The sequence below is a fragment of the Scyliorhinus torazame genome, unplaced genomic scaffold (assembly GCF_047496885.1).
Source record: "Scyliorhinus torazame isolate Kashiwa2021f unplaced genomic scaffold, sScyTor2.1 scaffold_1052, whole genome shotgun sequence".
Classification (NCBI taxonomy): domain Eukaryota; kingdom Metazoa; phylum Chordata; class Chondrichthyes; order Carcharhiniformes; family Scyliorhinidae; genus Scyliorhinus; species Scyliorhinus torazame.
Window position 1 is genome coordinate 7018 of NW_027308779.1, and position 18558 is coordinate 25575.

Consider the following 18558-nt stretch of genomic DNA (forward strand, 5'->3'; position numbering starts at 1 on the left):
TGGGGACAGTGTAGAGGGAGCTTTACTCTGTATCTAACCCCGTGCTGTACCTGTCCTGGGAGTGTTTGATGGGGACAGTGTAGAGCGATCTTTACTCTGTATCTAACCCCGTGCTGTACCTGTCCTGGGAGTGTTTGATGGGGACAGTGTAGAGGGAGCTTTACTCTGTATCTAACCCCGTGCTGTACCTGTCCTGGGAGTGTTTGATGGGGACAGTGTAGAGGGAGCTTTACTCTGTATAAATTGAGGACCGTGCTTACATCTCAGGACCTCAGTGATGAGCTCCAGGTCTGTGGTCAGCTTCTTGATGCCGTCGATATTTGCGATTGTCCAAATTGGCAGAAAGTGGTCACTGTCCATCTGTGAGACCAGATAGAGATCCTTGGACAAATTCTCCCTGAAACAGGAACAGAGACACAAGCTGAGATGCCCAGTCCGTCCAGACTGACCCCCCCGCCCTCTCCGGCCAGACTGACCCCCGCCCTCTCCGGCCAGACTGACCCCCGCCCTCTCCGGCCACACTGACCCCCGCCCTCTCCGGCCAGACTGACCCCCACCCTCTCCGGCCAGACTGACCCCCGCCCTCTCCGGCCACACTGACCCCCGCCTTCTCCGGCCAGACTGACCATCTGCCCTCTCCAGCCAGACTGACCCCCACCCTCTCCGGCCAGACTGACCGTCCACCCTCTCCGGCCAGACTGACCCCCGCCCTCTGCGGCCAGACTGACCCCCGCCCTCTCCGGCCAGACTGACCCCCGCCCTCTCCGGCCAGACTGACCCCCGCCCTCTCCAGCCAGACTGACCCCCGCCCTCTCCGGCCAGACTGACCCCCGCCCTCTGCGGCCAGACTGACCCCCGCCCTCTCCGGCCAGACTGACCCCCGCCCTCTCCGGGCCAGACTGACCCCCGCCCTCTCCGGCCAGACTGACTCCCGCCCTCTCCGGCCACACTGACCCCCGCCTTCTCCGGCCAGACTGACCATCCGCCCTCTCCAGCCAGACTGACCCCCACCCTCTCCGGCCAGACTGACCGTCCACCCTCTCCGGCCAGACTGACCCCCACCCTCTCCGGCCAGACTGACCCCCACCCTCTCCGGCCAGACTGACCCCCGCCCTCTCCGGCCAGACTGACCCCCGCCCTCTCCGGCCAGACTGACCCCCGCCCTCTCCGGCCAGACTGACCCCCGCCCTCTCCGACCACACTGACCCCCGCCCTCTCCGGCCAGACTGACCCCCGCCCTCTCCGGCCAGACTGACCCCCGCCCTCTCCGGCCAGAGTGACCCCCGCCCTCTCCGGCCAGACTGACCCCCGCCCTCTCCGGCCAGACTGACCCCCACCCTCTCCGGCCAGACTGACCCCCGCCCTCTCCGGCCAGACTGACCCCTGACCTCTCCGGCCAGACTGACCCCTGACCTCTCCGGCCAGACTGATTCCCGACCTCACCGGCCAGACTGACCCCTGACCTCTCCGGCCAGACTGACCCCTGACCTCTCCGGCCAGACTGACCCGCGCCCTCTCCGGCCATACTCACCCCCGCCCTCTCCGGCCAGACTGACCCCCGCCCTCTCCGACCACACTGACCCCAGACCTCTCCGACCACACTGACCCCCGCCCTCTCCGACCAGACTGACCCCCGCCCTCTCCGACCACACTGACCCCAGACATCTCCGACCACACTGACCCCAGACCTCTCCGACCACACTGACCCCCACCCTCTCCGGCCAGACTGACCCCCACCCTCTCCGGCCAGACTGACCCCCGGTCTCTCCAGCCAGACTGACCCCCACCCTCTCCGGCCACAGCGACCCCCCGCCCTCTCCGACCACACTGACCCCCGCCCTCTCCGGCCAGACTGACCCCCGCCCACTCCGGCCACACTGACCCCCGCCCTCTCCGGCCAGACTGACCCCCGCCCTCTCCGGCCAGACTGACCCCCGCCCTCTCCGGCCACACTGACCCCCGCCCTCTCCGGCCACACTGACCCCCGCCCTCTCCGGCCAGACTGACCCCCGCCCTCTCCGACCACACTGACCCCCGCCCTCTCCGGCCAGACTGACCCCCACCCTCTCCGACCACACTGACCCCCGCCCTCTCCGGCCAGACTGACCCCCGCCCTCTCCGGCCACACTGACCCCCGCCCTCTCCGGCCAGACTGACCCCCGCCCTCTCCCGCCAGACTGACCCCCGACCTCCCCGGCCAGACTGACCCCTGAACTCTCGGGCCAGACTGACCCCCGCCCTCTCCGGCCAGACTGACCCCCACCCTCTCCGGCCAGACTGACCCCCGGCCTCTCCAGCCAGACTGACCCCCACCCTCTCCGGCCACAGTGACCCCCCGCCCTCTCCGACCACACTGACCCCCGCCCTCTCCGGCCAGACTGACCCCCGCCCTCTCCGTCCACACTGACCCCCGCCCTCTCCGGCCAGACTGACCCCCGCCATCTCCAGCCAGACTGACCCCCGCCCTCTCCGGCCACACTGACCCCCGCCCTCTCCGGCCACACTGACCCCCGCCCTCTCCGGCCAGACTGACCCCCGCCCTCTCCGACCACACTGACCCCCTTCCTCTCCGGCCAGACTGACCCCCACCCTCTCCGACCACACTGACCCCCGCCCTCGCCGGCCAGACTGACCCCCGCCCTCTCCGGCCACACTGACCCCCGCCCTCTCCGGCCAGACTGACCCCCACCCCCTCCCGCCAGACTGACCCCCGACCTCCCCGGCCAGACTGACCACTGAACTCTCCGGCCAGACTGACCCCCGCCCTCTCCGGCAAGACTGACCCCCACCCTCTCCGACCACACTGACCCCAGACCTCTCCGACCAGACTGACCCCTGAACTCTCCGACCACACTGACCCCCACCCTCTCCGACCACACTGACCCCAGACCTCTCCGGCCAGACTGACCCCTGACCTCTCCGGCCAGACTGACCCCCACCCTCTCCGACCACACTGACCCCCGCCCTCTCCGGCCAGACTGACACCCGCCCTCTCCGGCCAGACTGACCCCTGAACTCTCCGACCACACTGACCCCCACCCTCTCCGACCACACTGACCCCAGACCTCTCCGACCACACTGATCCCCACCCTCTCCGGCCAGACTGACCCCTGACCTCTCCGGCCAGACTGATCCCTGACCTCCCCGGCCAGACTGACCCCTGACCTCTCCGGCCAGACTGACCCCTGACCTCTCCGGCCAGATTGACCCGCGCCCTCTCCGGCCAGACTCACCCCCACCCTCTCCGGCCAGACTGATCCCCGACCTCCCCGGCCAGACTGACCCCTGACCTCTCCGGCCAGACAGACCCCTGACCTCTCCGGCCAGACTGACCCCTGACCTCTCCGGCCAGACTGACCCCTGACCTCTCCGGCCAGACTGACCCCCGCCCTCTCCGACCACACTGACCCCCGCCCTCTCCGACCACACTGACCCCAGACCTCTCCGACCACACTGACCCCCGCCCTCTCCGGCCAGACTGACCCCCGCCCTCTCCGGCCAGACTGACCCCTGACCTCTCGGCCAGACTGACCCCCGCCCTCTCCGACCACACTGACCCCAGACCTCTCCGACCAGGCTGACCCCTGACCTCTCCGGCCAGACTGACCCCCGCCCTCTCCGACCACACTGACCCCAGACCTCTCCGACCAGGCTGACCCCTGACCTCTCCGGCCAGACTGACCCCCACCCTCTCCTGCCAGACTGACCCCTGACCTCTCCGGCCAGACTGACCGCTGTCCAGAATGCTCTCAGATCTCATAATCTCAATGGTCACTGGGTGAGGACACTGCACCTTAGAGTGAACTGGGGATGAACGAGGGGGAAGAGAGAGAGAGAGAGAGAGAGAGACAGAGAGACAGAGAGAGAGAGAGAGAGAGACAGAGAGACAGAGAGCGAGACAGAGAGAGAGAGCGAGACAGAGAGAGAGAGAGAGACAGAGAGAGAGAGCGAGAGAGAGAGAGAGACAGAGAGAGAGAGAGAGAGACAGAGAGAGAGAGACAGAGAGAGAGACAGAGAGACAGAGAGAGAGAGAGAGAGACAGAGAGACAGAGAGAGAGACAGAGAGAGAGAGCGAGACAGAGAGAGAGAGAGAGACAGAGAGAGAGAGAGAGAGAGAGAGAGAGGCCCAGGCACTCAGCGCAGGATGTCCCGAGTCCCTCATGCACTAAATTCATCATCATCGAGCAACGGACGTGACCTCCCCCCTCCCTCCGTGTCCCTCCTATCCCACCCGGAGACAGGAACGCTGGGGGAGGGCACAGGGGTGGGGGGGTTCGCACCTAGAAAAACAGAACTCCAGCTGTCTCCTCAAGCAATGGCGTAAATCCTGGGTCGTGGGAGCCCGCTCCTCCGCCGAATCCCCATCATCACCTGGGCGGGACAAATCAGTCACATGAAAGTCACAAAGATACAGGGCTATGGGGAGAGTGGGGCCGTGGGATTAGTTTGGGGATTGATACAGGGCTGTGGGGAGAGTGGGGCCGTGGGATTAGTTTGGGGATTGATACAGGGCTATGGGGAGAGAGTGGGGCATTGGGATTAGTTTGGGATTGACACACGGCGATGGGGAGAGAGTGGGGCAGTGGGATTAGTTTGAGGATTGATACAGGGCTATGGGGAGAGAGCGGGGCAGTGGGATTAGTTTGGGGATTGATACAGGGCTATGGGGAGAGAGTGGGGCAGTGGGATTAGTTTGGGGATTGATACAGGGCTGTGGGGAGAGAGTGGGGCAGTGGGATTAGTTTGGGGATTGATACAGAGCTATGGGGAGAGAGTGGGGCCGTGGGATTAGTTTGGGGATTGATACAGGGCTATGGGGAGAGAGTGGGGCAGTGGGATTAGTTTGGGATTGATACAGGGCTGTGGGGAGAGAGCGGGGCAGTGGGATTAGTTTGGGGATTGATACAGGGCTATGGGGAGAGTGGGGCCGTGGGATTAGTTTGGGGATTGATATAGGGCTATGGGGAGAGAGTGGGGCAGTGGGATTAGTTTGGGATTGATACAGGGCTATGGGGAGAGCGGGGCAGTGGGATTAGTTTGTGGATTGACACAGGGCTATGGGGAGAGAGCGGGGCAGTGGGATTAGTTTGGGGATTGATACAGGGTTATGGGGAGAGAGGGGCAGTGGGATTAGTTTGGGATTGATACAGGGCTATGGGGAGAGAGCGGGGCAGTGGGATTAGTTTGGGATTGATACAGGGCTATGGGGAGAGAGTGGGGCAGTGGGATTAGTTTGGGGATTGATACAGGGCTATGGGGAGAGAGCGGGGCAGTGGGATTAGTTTGGGGATTGATACAGGGCTATGGGAAGAGAGTGGGGCAGTGGGATTAGTTTGGGGATTGATACAGGGCTATGGGGAGAGAGCGGGGCAGTGGGATTAGTTTGGGATTGACACAGGGCTATGGGGAGAGAGCGGGGCAGTGGGATTATTTTGGGGATTGATACAGGGCTATGGGGAGAGAGCGGGGCAGTGGGATTAGTTTGGGGATTGATACAGGGCTATGGGGAGAGAGCGGGGCAGTGGGATTAGTTTGGGGATTGATACAGGGCTATGGGGAGAGAGTGGGGCAGTGGGATTAGTTTGGGGATTGATACAGGGCTATGGGGAGAGAGCGGGGCAGTGGGATTAGTTTGGGATTGACATAGGGCTATGGGGAGAGAGTGGGGCAGTGGGATTAGTTTGGGGATTGATACAGGGCTATGGGGAGAGAGCGGGGCAGTGGGATTAGTTTGGGGATTGATACAGGGCTATGGGGAGAGAGTGGGGCAGTGGGATTAGTTTGGGGATTGATACAGGGCTATGGGGAGAGAGCGGGGCAGTGGGATTAGTTTGGGATTGACATAGGGCTATGGGGAGAGAGTGGGGCAGTGGGATTAGTTTGGGGATTGATACAGGGCTATGGGGAGAGAGCGGGGCAGTGGGATTAGTTTGGGGATTGATACAGGGCTATGGGGAGAGAGTGGGGCAGTGGGATTAGTTTGGGGATTGATACAGGGCTATGGGGAGAGAGTGGGGCAGTGGGATTAGTTTGGGGATTGATACAGGGCTATGGGGAGAGAGTGGGGCAGTGGGATTAGTTTTGGGATTGATACAGGGCTATGGGGAGAGAGCGGGGCAGTGGGATTAGTTTGGGGATTGATACAGGGCTATGGGGAGAGAGAGGGACAGTGGGATTAGTTTGGGGATTGATACAGGGCTATGGGAAGAGAGTGGGGCAGTGGGATTAGTTTTGGGATTGATACAGGGCTATGGGGAGAGAGCGGGGCAGTGGGATTAGTTTGGGGATTGATACAGGGCTATGGGGAGAGAGTGGGACAGTGGGATTAGTTTGGGGATTGATACAGGGCTATGGGGAGAGAGGGGGGCAGTGGGATTAGTTTGGGGATTGACACGGCTATGGGGAGAGAGCGGGGCAGTGGGATTAGTTTGGGGATTGATACAGGGCTATGGGGAGAGAGCGGGACAGTGGGATTAGTTTGGGGATTGATACAGGGCTATGGGGAGAGAGGGGCAGTGGGATTAGTTTGGGATTGATACAGGGCTATGGGGAGAGAGCGGGGCAGTGGGATTAGTTTGGGGATTGATACAGGGCTATGGGAAGAGAGCGGGGCAGTGGGATTAGTTTGGGGATTGATACAGGGCTATGTGGAGAGAGCAGGGCATTGGGATTAGTTTGGGGATTGATACAGAGCTATGGGGAGAGAGCGGGGCAGTGGGATTAGTTTGGGGATTGATACAGGGCGATGGGGAGAGAGCGGGGCAGTGGGATTAGTTTGGGGATTGATACAGGGCGATGGGGAGAGAGCGGGGCAGTGGGATTAGTTGGGGATTGATACAGGGCTATGGGGAGAGAGTGGGGCAGTGGGATTAGTTTGGGGATTGATACAGGGCTATGGGGAGAGAGCGGGGCAGTGGGATTAGTTTGGGATTGATACAGGGCGATGGGGAGAGAGCGGGGCAGTGGGATTAGTTTGGGGATTGATACAGGGCTATGGGGAGAGAGCGGGGCAGTGGGATTAGTTTGGGATTGATACAGGGCGATGGGGAGAGAGCGGGACAGTGGGATTAGTTTGGGGATTGATACAGGGCTATGGGAAGAGAGCGGGGCAGTGGGATTAGTTTGGGGATTGATACAGAGCTATGGGGAGAGAGTTGGGCAGTGGGATTAGTTTGGGGATTGATACAGGGCTATGGGGAGAGAGTTGGGCAGTGGGATTAGTTTGGGGATTGATACAGGGCTATGGGGAGAGAGTTGGGCAGTGGGATTAGTTTGAGGATTGATACAGGGCTATGGGGAGAGAGCGGGGCAGTGGGATTAGTTTGGGGATTGATACAGGGCTATGGGAAGAGAGCGGGGCAGTGGGATTAGTTTGGGGATTGATACAGAGCTATGGGGAGAGAGTTGGGCAGTGGGATTAGTTTGGGGATTGATACAGGGCTATGGGGAGAGAGCGGGGCAGTGGGATTAGTTTGAGGATTGATACAGGGCTATGGGGAGAGAGTGGGGCAGTGGGATTAGTTTGGGGATTGATACAGAGCTATGGGGAGAGAGTTGGGCAGTGGGATTAGTTTGGGGATTGATACAGGGCTATGGGGAGAGAGTTGGGCAGTGGGATTAGTTTGGGGATTGATAAAGGGCTATGGGGAGAGAGTTGGGCAGTGGGATTAGTTTGAGGATTGATACAGGGCTATGGGGAGAGAGCGGGGCAGTGGGATTAGTTTGGGGATTGATACAGGGCTATGGGAAGAGAGCGGGGCAGTGGGATTAGTTTGGGGATTGATACAGGGCTATGGGGAGAGAGCAGGGCATTGGGATTAGTTTGGGGATTGATACAGGGCTATGGGGAGAGAGCGGGGCAGTGGGATTAGTTTGGGGATTGATACAGGGCGAAGGGGAGAGAGCGGGGTAGTGGAATTAGTTTGGGGATTGATACAGGGCTATGGGGAGAGAGCAGGGCAGTGGGATAAGTTTGGGGATTGATACAGAGCTATGGGGAGAGAGCGGGGCAGTGGGATTAGTTTGGGGATTGATACAGGGCTATGGGGAGAGCGGGGCAGTGGGATTAGTTTGGGGATTGATACAGGGCTATGGGGAGAGAGTGGGACAGTGGGATTAGTTTGGGGATTGATACAGGGCTATGAGGAGAGAGTGGGGCAGTGGGATTAGTTTGGGGATTGATACGGGGCTATGGGGAGAGAGTGGGGCAGTGGGATTAGTTTGGGGATTGATACAGGGCTATGGAGAGAGAGCGGGACAGTGGGATTAGTTTGGGGATTGATACAGGGCGAAGGGGAGAGAGCGGGGTAGTGGAATTAGTTTGGGGATTGATACAGGGCTGTGGGGAGAGAGCGGGGCAGTGGGATTAGTTTGGGGATTGATACAGGGCTAATGGGAGAGAGCTGGACAGTGGGATTAGTTTGGGGATTGATACAGGGCTATGGGGAGAGAGCGGGGCAGTGGGATTAGTTTGGGGATTGATACAGGGCTGTGGGGAGAGAGCGGGGCAGTGAGATTAGTTTGGGGATTGACACAGGGATATGGGGAGAGAGTGGGGCAGTGGGATTAGTTTGAGGATTGATACGGGGCTATGGGGAGAGAGCGGGACAGTGGGATTAGTTTGGGGATTGATACGGGGCTATGGGGAGAGAGTGGGGCAGTGGGATTAGTTTAGGATTGATACAGGGCTATGTGGAGAGAGAGTGGGACAGTGGGATTAGTTTGGGGATTGATACAGAGCTATGTGGAGAGAGAGTGGGACAGTGGGATTAGTTTGGGGATTGATACAGGGCTATGGGGAGAGAGCGCGGCATTGGGATTAGTTTGGGGATTGATACAGGGCTATGGGGAGAGAGCGGGGCTGTGGGATTAGTTTGAGGATTGATACAGGGCTATGGGGAGAGAGCGCGGCATTGGGATTAGTTTGGGGATTGATACAGGGCTATGGGGAGAGAGCGGGGCTGTGGGATTAGTTTGGGGATTGATACAGGGCTATGGGGAGAGAGCGGGGCAGTGGGATTAGTTTGGGGATTGATACAGGGCTATGGGGAGAGAGCGGGACAGTGGGATTAGTTTGGGGATTGATACGGGGCTATGGGGAGAGAGTGGGGCAGTGGGATTAGTTTGAGGATTGATACGGGGCTATGGGGAGAGAGCGGGGCAGTGGGATTAGTTTAGGATTGATACAGGGCTATGGGGAGAGAGCGGGACAGTGGGATTAGTTTGGGGATTGACAGAGGGCTATGGGGAGAGTGGGGCAGTGGGATTAGTTTAGGATTGATACAGGGCTATGTGGAGAGAGAGTGGGACAGTGGGATTAGTTTGGGGATTGATACAGAGCTATGTGGAGAGAGAGTGGGACAGTGGGATTAGTTTGGGGATTGATACAGGGCTATGGGGAGAGAGCGGGGCAGTGGGATTAGTTTAGGATTGATACAGGGCTATGGGGAGAGAGCGGGACAGTGGGATTAGTTTGGGGATTGACAGAGGGCTATGGGGAGAGTGGGGCAGTGGGATTAGTTTGGGGATTGATACAGGTCTATGGGGAGTGAGCGGGGCAGTGGGATTAGTTTGGAGATTGATACAGGGCTATGGGGAGAGAGTGGGGCAGTGGGATTAGTTTGGGATTGATACAGGGCTATGGGGAGAGAGCGGGGCAGTGGGATTAGTTTGGGATTGATACAGGGCTATGGGGAGAGAGCGGGGCAGTGGGATTAGTTTGGGGATTGATATAGGGCTATGGGGAGAGAGCGGGGCAGTGGGATTAGTTTGGGGATTGATACAGGGCTATGGGTAGAGAGCGGGACAGTGGGATTAGTTTGGGGATTGATACAGGGCTATGGGGAGAGAGGGGCAGTGGGATTAGTTTGGGATTGATACAGGGCTATGGGGAGAGAGCGGGGCAGTGGGATTAGTTTGGGGATTGATACAGGGCTATGGGAAGAGAGCGGGGCAGTGGGATTAGTTTGGGGATTGATACAGGGCTATGTGGAGAGAGCAGGGCATTGGGATTAGTTTGGGGATTGATACAGGGCTATGGGGAGAGAGCGGGGCAGTGGGATTAGTTTGGGGATTGATACAGGGCGAAGGGGAGAGAGCGGGGTAGTGGAATTAGTTTGGGGATTGATACAGGGCTATGGGGAGAGAGCAGGGCAGTGGGATAAATTTGGGGATTGATACAGAGCTATGGGGAGAGAGCGGGGCAGTGGGATTAGTTTGGGGATTGATACAGGGCTATGGGGAGAGCGGGGCAGTGGGATTAGTTTGGGGATTGATACAGGGCTATGGGGAGAGAGTGGGACAGTGGGATTAGTTTGGGGATTGATACAGGGCTATGGAGAGAGAGCGGGACAGTGGGATTAGTTTGGGGATTGATACAGGGCGAAGGGGAGAGAGCGGGGTAGTGGAATTAGTTTGGGGATTGATACAGGGCTGTGGGGAGAGAGCGGGGCAGTGGGATTAGTTTGGGGATTGATACAGGGCTAATGGGAGAGAGCTGGACAGTGGGATTAGTTTGGGGATTGATACAGGGCTATGGGGAGAGAGCGGGGCAGTGGGATTAGTTTGGGGATTGATACAGGGCTGTGGGGAGAGAGCGGGGCAGTGGGATTAGTTTGGGGATTGATACAGGGCTATGGGGAGAGAGTGGGGCAGTGGGATTAGTTTGGGGATTGATACAGGGCTATGGGGAGAGAGCGGGGCAGTGAGATTAGTTTGGGGATTGACACAGGGATATGGGGAGAGAGCGGGGCAGTGAGATTAGTTTGGGGATTGACACAGGGATATGGGGAGAGAGTGGGGCAGTGGGATTAGTTTGAGGATTGATACGGGGCTATGGGGAGAGAGCGGGACAGTGGGATTAGTTTGGGGATTGATACGGGGCTATGGGGAGAGAGTGGGGCATTGGGATTAGTTTAGGATTGATACAGGGCTATGTGGAGAGAGAGTGGGACAGTGGGATTAGTTTGGGGATTGATACAGAGCTATGTGGAGAGAGAGTGGGACAGTGGGATTAGTTGGGGATTGATACAGGGCTATGGGGAGAGAGCGCGGCATTGGGATTAGTTTGGGGATTGATACAGGGCTATGGGGAGAGAGCGGGGCTGTGGGATTAGTTTGAGGATTGATACGGGGCTATGGGGAGAGAGTGGGGCAGTGGGATTAGTTTGGGGATTGATACAGAGCTATGTGGAGAGAGAGTGGGACAGTGGGATTAGTTTGGGGATTGATACAGGGCTATGGGGAGAGAGCGCGGCATTGGGATTAGTTTGGGGATTGATACAGGGCTATGGGGAGAGAGCGGGGCTGTGGGATTAGTTTGAGGATTGATACAGGGCTATGGGGAGAGAGCGCGGCATTGGGATTAGTTTGGGGATTGATACAGGGCTATGGGGAGAGAGCGGGGCTGTGGGATTAGTTTGGGGATTGATACAGGGCTATGGGGAGAGAGCGGGGCAGTGGGATTAGTTTGGGGATTGATACAGGGCTATGGGGAGAGAGCGGGGCAGTGGGATTAGTTTGGGGATTGATGCAGGGCTATGGGGAGAGAGTGGGACAGTGGGATTAGTTTGGGGATTGATACAGGGCTATGGGGAGAGAGTGGGGCAGTGGGATTAGTTTGGGGATTGACACAGGGCTATGGGGAGAGAGCGGGACAGTGGGATTAGTTTGGGGATTGTTACAGGGCTATGGGGAGAGAGTGGGACAGTGGGATTAGTTTGGGGATTGATGCAGGGCTATGGGGAGAGAGTGGGACAGTGGGATTAGTTTGGGGATTGATACAGGGCTATGGGGAGAGAGTGGGACAGTGGGATTAGTTTGGGATTGATACAGGGCTATGGGGAGGGAGCGGGGCAGTGGGATTAGTTTGGGGATTGATGCAGGGCTATGGGGAGAGAGTGGGACAGTGGGATTAGTTTGGGGATTGATACAGGGCTATGGGGAGAGAGTGGGGCAGTGGGATTAGTTTGGGGATTGGCACAGGGCTATGGGGAGAGAGCGGGACAGTGGGATTAGTTTGGGGATTGATACGGGGCTATGGGGAGAGAGTGGGGCAGTGGGATTAGTTTGAGGATTGATACGGGGCTATGGGGAGAGTGGGGCAGTGGGATTAGTTTCGGGATTGATACGGGGCTATGGGGAGAGAGTGGGGCAGTGGGATTAGTTTAGGACTGATACAGGGCTATGTGGAGAGAGAGTGGGACAGTGGGATTAGTTTGGGGATTGATACAGAGCTATGTGGAGAGAGAGTGGGACAGTGGGATTAGTTTGGGGATTGATACAGGGCTATGGGGAGAGAGCGGGGCAGTGGGATTAGTTTAGGATTGATACAGGGCTATGGGGAGAGAGCGGGACAGTGGGATTAGTTTGGGGATTGACACAGGGCTATGGGGAGAGAGTGGGGCAGTGGGATTAGTTTGGGGATTGATACAGGGCTATGGGGAGAGAGCGGGGCAGTGGGATTAGTTTAGGATTGATACAGGGCTATGGGGAGAGAGCGGGGCAGTGGGATTAGTTTAGGATTGATACAGGGCTATGGGGAGAGAGCGGGACAGTGGGATTAGTTTGGGGATCGACACAGGGCTATGGGAGAGAGCGGGGCAGTGGGATTAGTTTAGGATTGATACAGGGCTATGGGGAGAGAGCGGGACAGTGGGATTAGTTTGGGGATTGACACAGGGCTATGGGGAGAGAGCGGGACAGTGGGATTAGTTTGGGGATTGATACAGGGCTATGGGGAGAGAGCGGGGCAGTGGGATTAGTTTAGGATTGATACAGGGCTATGGGGAGAGAGCGGGACAGTGGGATTAGTTGGGGATTGATACAGGGCTATGGGGAGAGAGCGTGGCAGTGGGATTAGTTTGGGGATTGATACAGGTCTATGGGGAGTGAGCGGGGCAGTGGGATTAGTTTGGAGATTGATACAGGGCTATGGGGAGAGAGTGGGGCAGTGGGATTAGTTTGGGATTGATACAGGGCTATGGGGAGAGAGCGGGGCAGTGGGATTAGTTTGGGATTGATATAGGGCTATGGGGAGAGAGCGGGGCACTGGGATTAGTTTGGGATTGATACAGGGCTATGGGGAGAGAGCGGGGCACTGGGATTAGTTTTGGGATTGATACAGGGCTATGGGGAGAGAGTGGGGCAGTGGGATTAGTTTGGGGATGGATACAGGGCTATGGGGAGAGAGCGGGGCAGTGGGATTAGTTTGGGGATTGATACAGGGCTATGGGGAGAGAGCGGGGCAGTGGGATTAGTTTGGGGATTGATACAGGGCTATGGGGAGAGAGGGGCAGTGGGATTAGTTTGGGGATTGATACAGGGCTATGGGGAGAGAGCGGGGCAGTGGGATTAGTTTGGGATTGATACAGGGCTATGGGGAGAGAGTGGGGCAGTGGGATTAGTTTGGGATTGATACAGGGCTATGGGGAGAGAGCGGGGCAATGGGATTAGTTTGGGGATTGACACAGGGCTATGGGGAGAGAGCGGGGCAGTGGGATTATTTTGGGGATTGATACAGGTCTATGGGGAGTGAGCGGGGCAGTGGGATTAGTTTGGAGATTGATACAGGGCTATGGGGAGAGAGTGGGGCAGTGGGATTAGTTTGGGATTGATACAGGGCTATGGGGAGAGAGCGGGGCAGTGGGATTAGTTTGGGATTGATACAGGGCTATGGGGAGAGAGCGGGGCAGTGGGATTAGTTTGGGGATTGATATAGGGCTATGGGGAGAGAGCGGGGCAGTGGGATTAGTTTGGGGATTGATACAGGGCTATGGGGAGAGAGCGGGACAGTGGGATTCGTTTGGGGATTGATACAGGGCTATGGGGAGAGAGGGGCAGTGGGATTAGTTTGGGATTGATACAGGGCTATGTGGAGAGAGCGGGGCAGTGGGATTAGTTTGGCGATTGATACAGGGCTATGGGAAGAGAGCGGGGCAGTGGGATTAGTTTGGGGATTGATACAGGGCTATGTGGAGAGAGCAGGGCATTGGGATTAGTTTGGGGATTGATACAGGGCTATGGGGAGAGAGCGGGGCAGTGGGATTAGTTTGGGGATTGATACAGGGCGAAGGGGAGAGAGCGGGGTAGTGGAATTAGTTTGGGGATTGATACAGGGCTATGGGGAGAGAGCAGGGCAGTGGGATAAGTTTGGGGATTGATACAGAGCTATGGGGAGAGAGCGGGGCAGTGGGATTAGTTTGGGGATTGATACAGGGCTATGGGGAGAGCGGGGCAGTGGGATTAGTTTGGGGATTGATACAGGGCTATGGGGAGAGAGCGGGGCTGTGGGATTAGTTTGAGGATTGATACAGGGCTATGGGGAGAGAGCGCGGCATTGGGATTAGTTTGGGGATTGATACAGGGCTATGGGGAGAGAGCGGGGCTGTGGGATTAGTTTGGGGATTGATACAGGGCTATGGGGAGAGAGCGGGGCAGTGGGATTAGTTTGGGGATTGATACAGGGCTATGGGGAGAGAGCGGGGCAGTGGGATTAGTTTGGGGATTGATGCAGGGCTATGGGGAGAGAGTGGGACAGTGGGATTAGTTTGGGGATTGATACAGGGCTATGGGGAGAGAGTGGGGCAGTGGGATTAGTTTGGGGATTGACACAGGGCTATGGGGAGAGAGCGGGACAGTGGGATTAGTTTGGGGATTGTTACAGGGCTATGGGGAGAGAGTGGGACAGTGGGATTAGTTTGGGGATTGATGCAGGGCTATGGGGAGAGAGTGGGACAGTGGGATTAGTTTGGGGATTGATACAGGGCTATGGGGAGAGAGTGGGACAGTGGGATTAGTTTGGGATTGATACAGGGCTATGGGGAGGGAGCGGGGCAGTGGGATTAGTTTGGGGATTGATGCAGGGCTATGGGGAGAGAGTGGGACAGTGGGATTAGTTTGGGGATTGATACAGGGCTATGGGGAGAGAGTGGGGCAGTGGGATTAGTTTGGGGATTGGCACAGGGCTATGGGGAGAGAGCGGGACAGTGGGATTAGTTTGGGGATTGATACGGGGCTATGGGGAGAGAGTGGGGCAGTGGGATTAGTTTGAGGATTGATACGGGGCTATGGGGAGAGAGCGGGACAGTGGGATTAGTTTCGGGATTGATACGGGGCTATGGGGAGAGAGTGGGGCAGTGGGATTAGTTTGAGGATTGATACGGGGCTATGGGGAGAGAGCGGGACAGTGGGATTAGTTTCGGGATTGATACGGGGCTATGGGGAGAGAGTGGGGCAGTGGGATTAGTTTAGGATTGATACAGGGCTATGTGGAGAGAGAGTGGGACAGTGGGATTAGTTTGGGGATTGATACAGAGCTATGTGGAGAGAGAGTGGGACAGTGGGATTAGTTTGGGGATTGATACAGGGCTATGGGGAGAGAGCGGGGCAGTGGGATTAGTTTAGGATTGATACAGGGCTATGGGGAGAGAGCGGGACAGTGGGATTAGTTTGGGGATTGACACAGGGCTATGGGGAGAGAGTGGGGCAGTGGGATTAGTTTGGGGATTGATACAGGGCTATGGGGAGAGAGCGGGGCAGTGGGATTAGTTTAGGATTGATACAGGGCTATGGGGAGAGAGCGGGGCAGTGGGATTAGTTTAGGATTGATACAGGGCTATGGGGAGAGAGCGGGACAGTGGGATTAGTTTGGGGATCGACACAGGGCTATGGGAGAGAGCGGGGCAGTGGGATTAGTTTAGGATTGATACAGGGCTATGGGGAGAGAGCGGGACAGTGGGATTAGTTTGGGGATTGACACAGGGCTATGGGGAGAGAGCGGGACAGTGGGATTAGTTTGGGGATTGATACAGGGCTATGGGGAGAGAGCGGGGCAGTGGGATTAGTTTAGGATTGATACAGGGCTATGGGGAGAGAGCGGGACAGTGGGATTAGTTGGGGATTGATACAGGGCTATGGGGAGAGAGCGTGGCAGTGGGATTAGTTTGGGGATTGATACAGGTCTATGGGGAGTGAGCGGGGCAGTGGGATTAGTTTGGAGATTGATACAGGGCTATGGGGAGAGAGTGGGGCAGTGGGATTAGTTTGGGATTGATACAGGGCTATGGGGAGAGAGCGGGGCAGTGGGATTAGTTTGGGATTGATATAGGGCTATGGGGAGAGAGCGGGGCACTGGGATTAGTTTGGGATTGATACAGGGCTATGGGGAGAGAGCGGGGCACTGGGATTAGTTTTGGGATTGATACAGGGCTATGGGGAGAGAGTGGGGCAGTGGGATTAGTTTGGGGATGGATACAGGGCTATGGGGAGAGAGCGGGGCAGTGGGATTAGTTTGGGGATTGATACAGGGCTATGGGGAGAGAGCGGGGCAGTGGGATTAGTTTGGGGATTGATACAGGGCTATGGGGAGAGAGGGGCAGTGGGATTAGTTTGGGGATTGATACAGGGCTATGGGGAGAGAGCGGGGCAGTGGGATTAGTTTGGGATTGATACAGGGCTATGGGGAGAGAGTGGGGCAGTGGGATTAGTTTGGGATTGATACAGGGCTATGGGGAGAGAGCGGGGCAATGGGATTAGTTTGGGGATTGACACAGGGCTATGGGGAGAGAGCGGGGCAGTGGGATTATTTTGGGGATTGATACAGGTCTATGGGGAGTGAGCGGGGCAGTGGGATTAGTTTGGAGATTGATACAGGGCTATGGGGAGAGAGTGGGGCAGTGGGATTAGTTTGGGATTGATACAGGGCTATGGGGAGAGAGCGGGGCAGTGGGATTAGTTTGGGATTGATACAGGGCTATGGGGAGAGAGCGGGGCAGTGGGATTAGTTTGGGGATTGATATAGGGCTATGGGGAGAGAGCGGGGCAGTGGGATTAGTTTGGGGATTGATACAGGGCTATGGGGAGAGAGCGGGACAGTGGGATTAGTTTGGGGATTGATACAGGGCTATGGGGAGAGAGGGGCAGTGGGATTAGTTTGGGATTGATACAGGGCTATGGGGAGAGAGCGGGGCAGTGGGATTAGTTTGGGGATTGATACAGGGCTATGGGAAGAGAGCGGGGCAGTGGGATTAGTTTGGGGATTGATACAGGGCTATGTGGAGAGAGCAGGGCATTGGGATTAGTTTGGGGATTGATACAGGGCTATGGGGAGAGAGCGGGGCAGTGGGATTAGTTTGGGGATTGATACAGGGCGAAGGGGAGAGAGCGGGGTAGTGGAATTAGTTTGGGGATTGATACAGGGCTATGGGGAGAGAGCAGGGCAGTGGGATAAGTTTGGGGATTGATACAGAGCTATGGGGAGAGAGCGGGGCAGTGGGATTAGTTTGGGGATTGATACAGGGCTATGGGGAGAGCGGGGCAGTGGGATTAGTTTGGGGATTGATACAGGGCTATGGGGAGAGAGTGGGACAGTGGGATTAGTTTGGGGATTGATACAGGGCTATGGAGAGAGAGCGGGACAGTGGGATTAGTTTGGGGATTGATACAGGGCGAAGGGGAGAGAGCGGGGTAGTGGAATTAGTTTGGGGATTGATACAGGGCTGTGGGGAGAGAGCGGGGCAGTGGGATTAGTTTGGGGATTGATACAGGGCTAATGGGAGAGAGCTGGACAGTGGGATTAGTTTGGGGATTGATACAGGGCTATGGGGAGAGAGCGGGGCAGTGGGATTAGTTTGGGGATTGATACAGGGCTGTGGGGAGAGAGCGGGGCAGTGGGATTAGTTTGGGGATTGATACAGGGCTATGGGGAGAGAGTGGGGCAGTGGGATTAGTTTGGGGATTGATACAGGGCTATGGGGAGAGAGCGGGGCAGTGAGATTAGTTTGGGGATTGACACAGGGATATGGGGAGAGAGCGGGGCAGTGAGATTAGTTTGGGGATTGACACAGGGATATGGGGAGAGAGTGGGGCAGTGGGATTAGTTTGAGGATTGATACGGGGCTATGGGGAGAGAGCGGGACAGTGGGATTAGTTTGGGGATTGATACGGGGCTATGGGGAGAGAGTGGGGCATTGGGATTAGTTTAGGATTGATACAGGGCTATGTGGAGAGAGAGTGGGACAGTGGGATTAGTTTGGGGATTGATACAGAGCTATGTGGAGAGAGAGTGGGACAGTGGGATTAGTTGGGGATTGATACAGGGCTATGGGGAGAGAGCGCGGCATTGGGATTAGTTTGGGGATTGATACAGGGCTATGGGGAGAGAGCGGGGCTGTGGGATTAGTTTGAGGATTGATACGGGGCTATGGGGAGAGAGTGGGGCAGTGGGATTAGTTTGGGGATTGATACAGAGCTATGTGGAGAGAGAGTGGGACAGTGGGATTAGTTTGGGGATTGATACAGGGCTATGGGGAGAGAGCGCGGCATTGGGATTAGTTTGGGGATTGATACAGGGCTATGGGGAGAGAGCGGGGCTGTGGGATTAGTTTGAGGATTGATACAGGGCTATGGGGAGAGAGCACGGCATTGGGATTAGTTTGGGGATTGATACAGGGCTATGGGGAGAGAGCGGGGCTGTGGGATTAGTTTGGGGATTGATACAGGGCTATGGGGAGAGAGCGGGGCAGTGGGATTAGTTTGGGGATTGATACAGGGCTATGGGGA

General features: G+C 57.1%; 1 protein-coding gene across 1 annotated transcript in view; it reads right to left on the minus strand.

Moving 5' to 3' along the window:
* Positions 1-260: 260 nt before the first annotated feature.
* LOC140406946 (la-related protein 4-like) overlaps positions 261-18558 on the minus strand; it is a gene marked incomplete at its 3' end in the record, with an annotated part of 31959 nt that continues 13661 nt past the window's right edge. The window contains exons 4-5 of the mRNA XM_072494785.1: positions 4281-4371; positions 261-397 (exon numbers count right to left, since the gene is read on the minus strand). Of these exons, the coding sequence (XP_072350886.1) occupies positions 261-397; positions 4281-4371 (228 nt within the window). The remainder of the gene's footprint in view (positions 398-4280; positions 4372-18558) is intronic.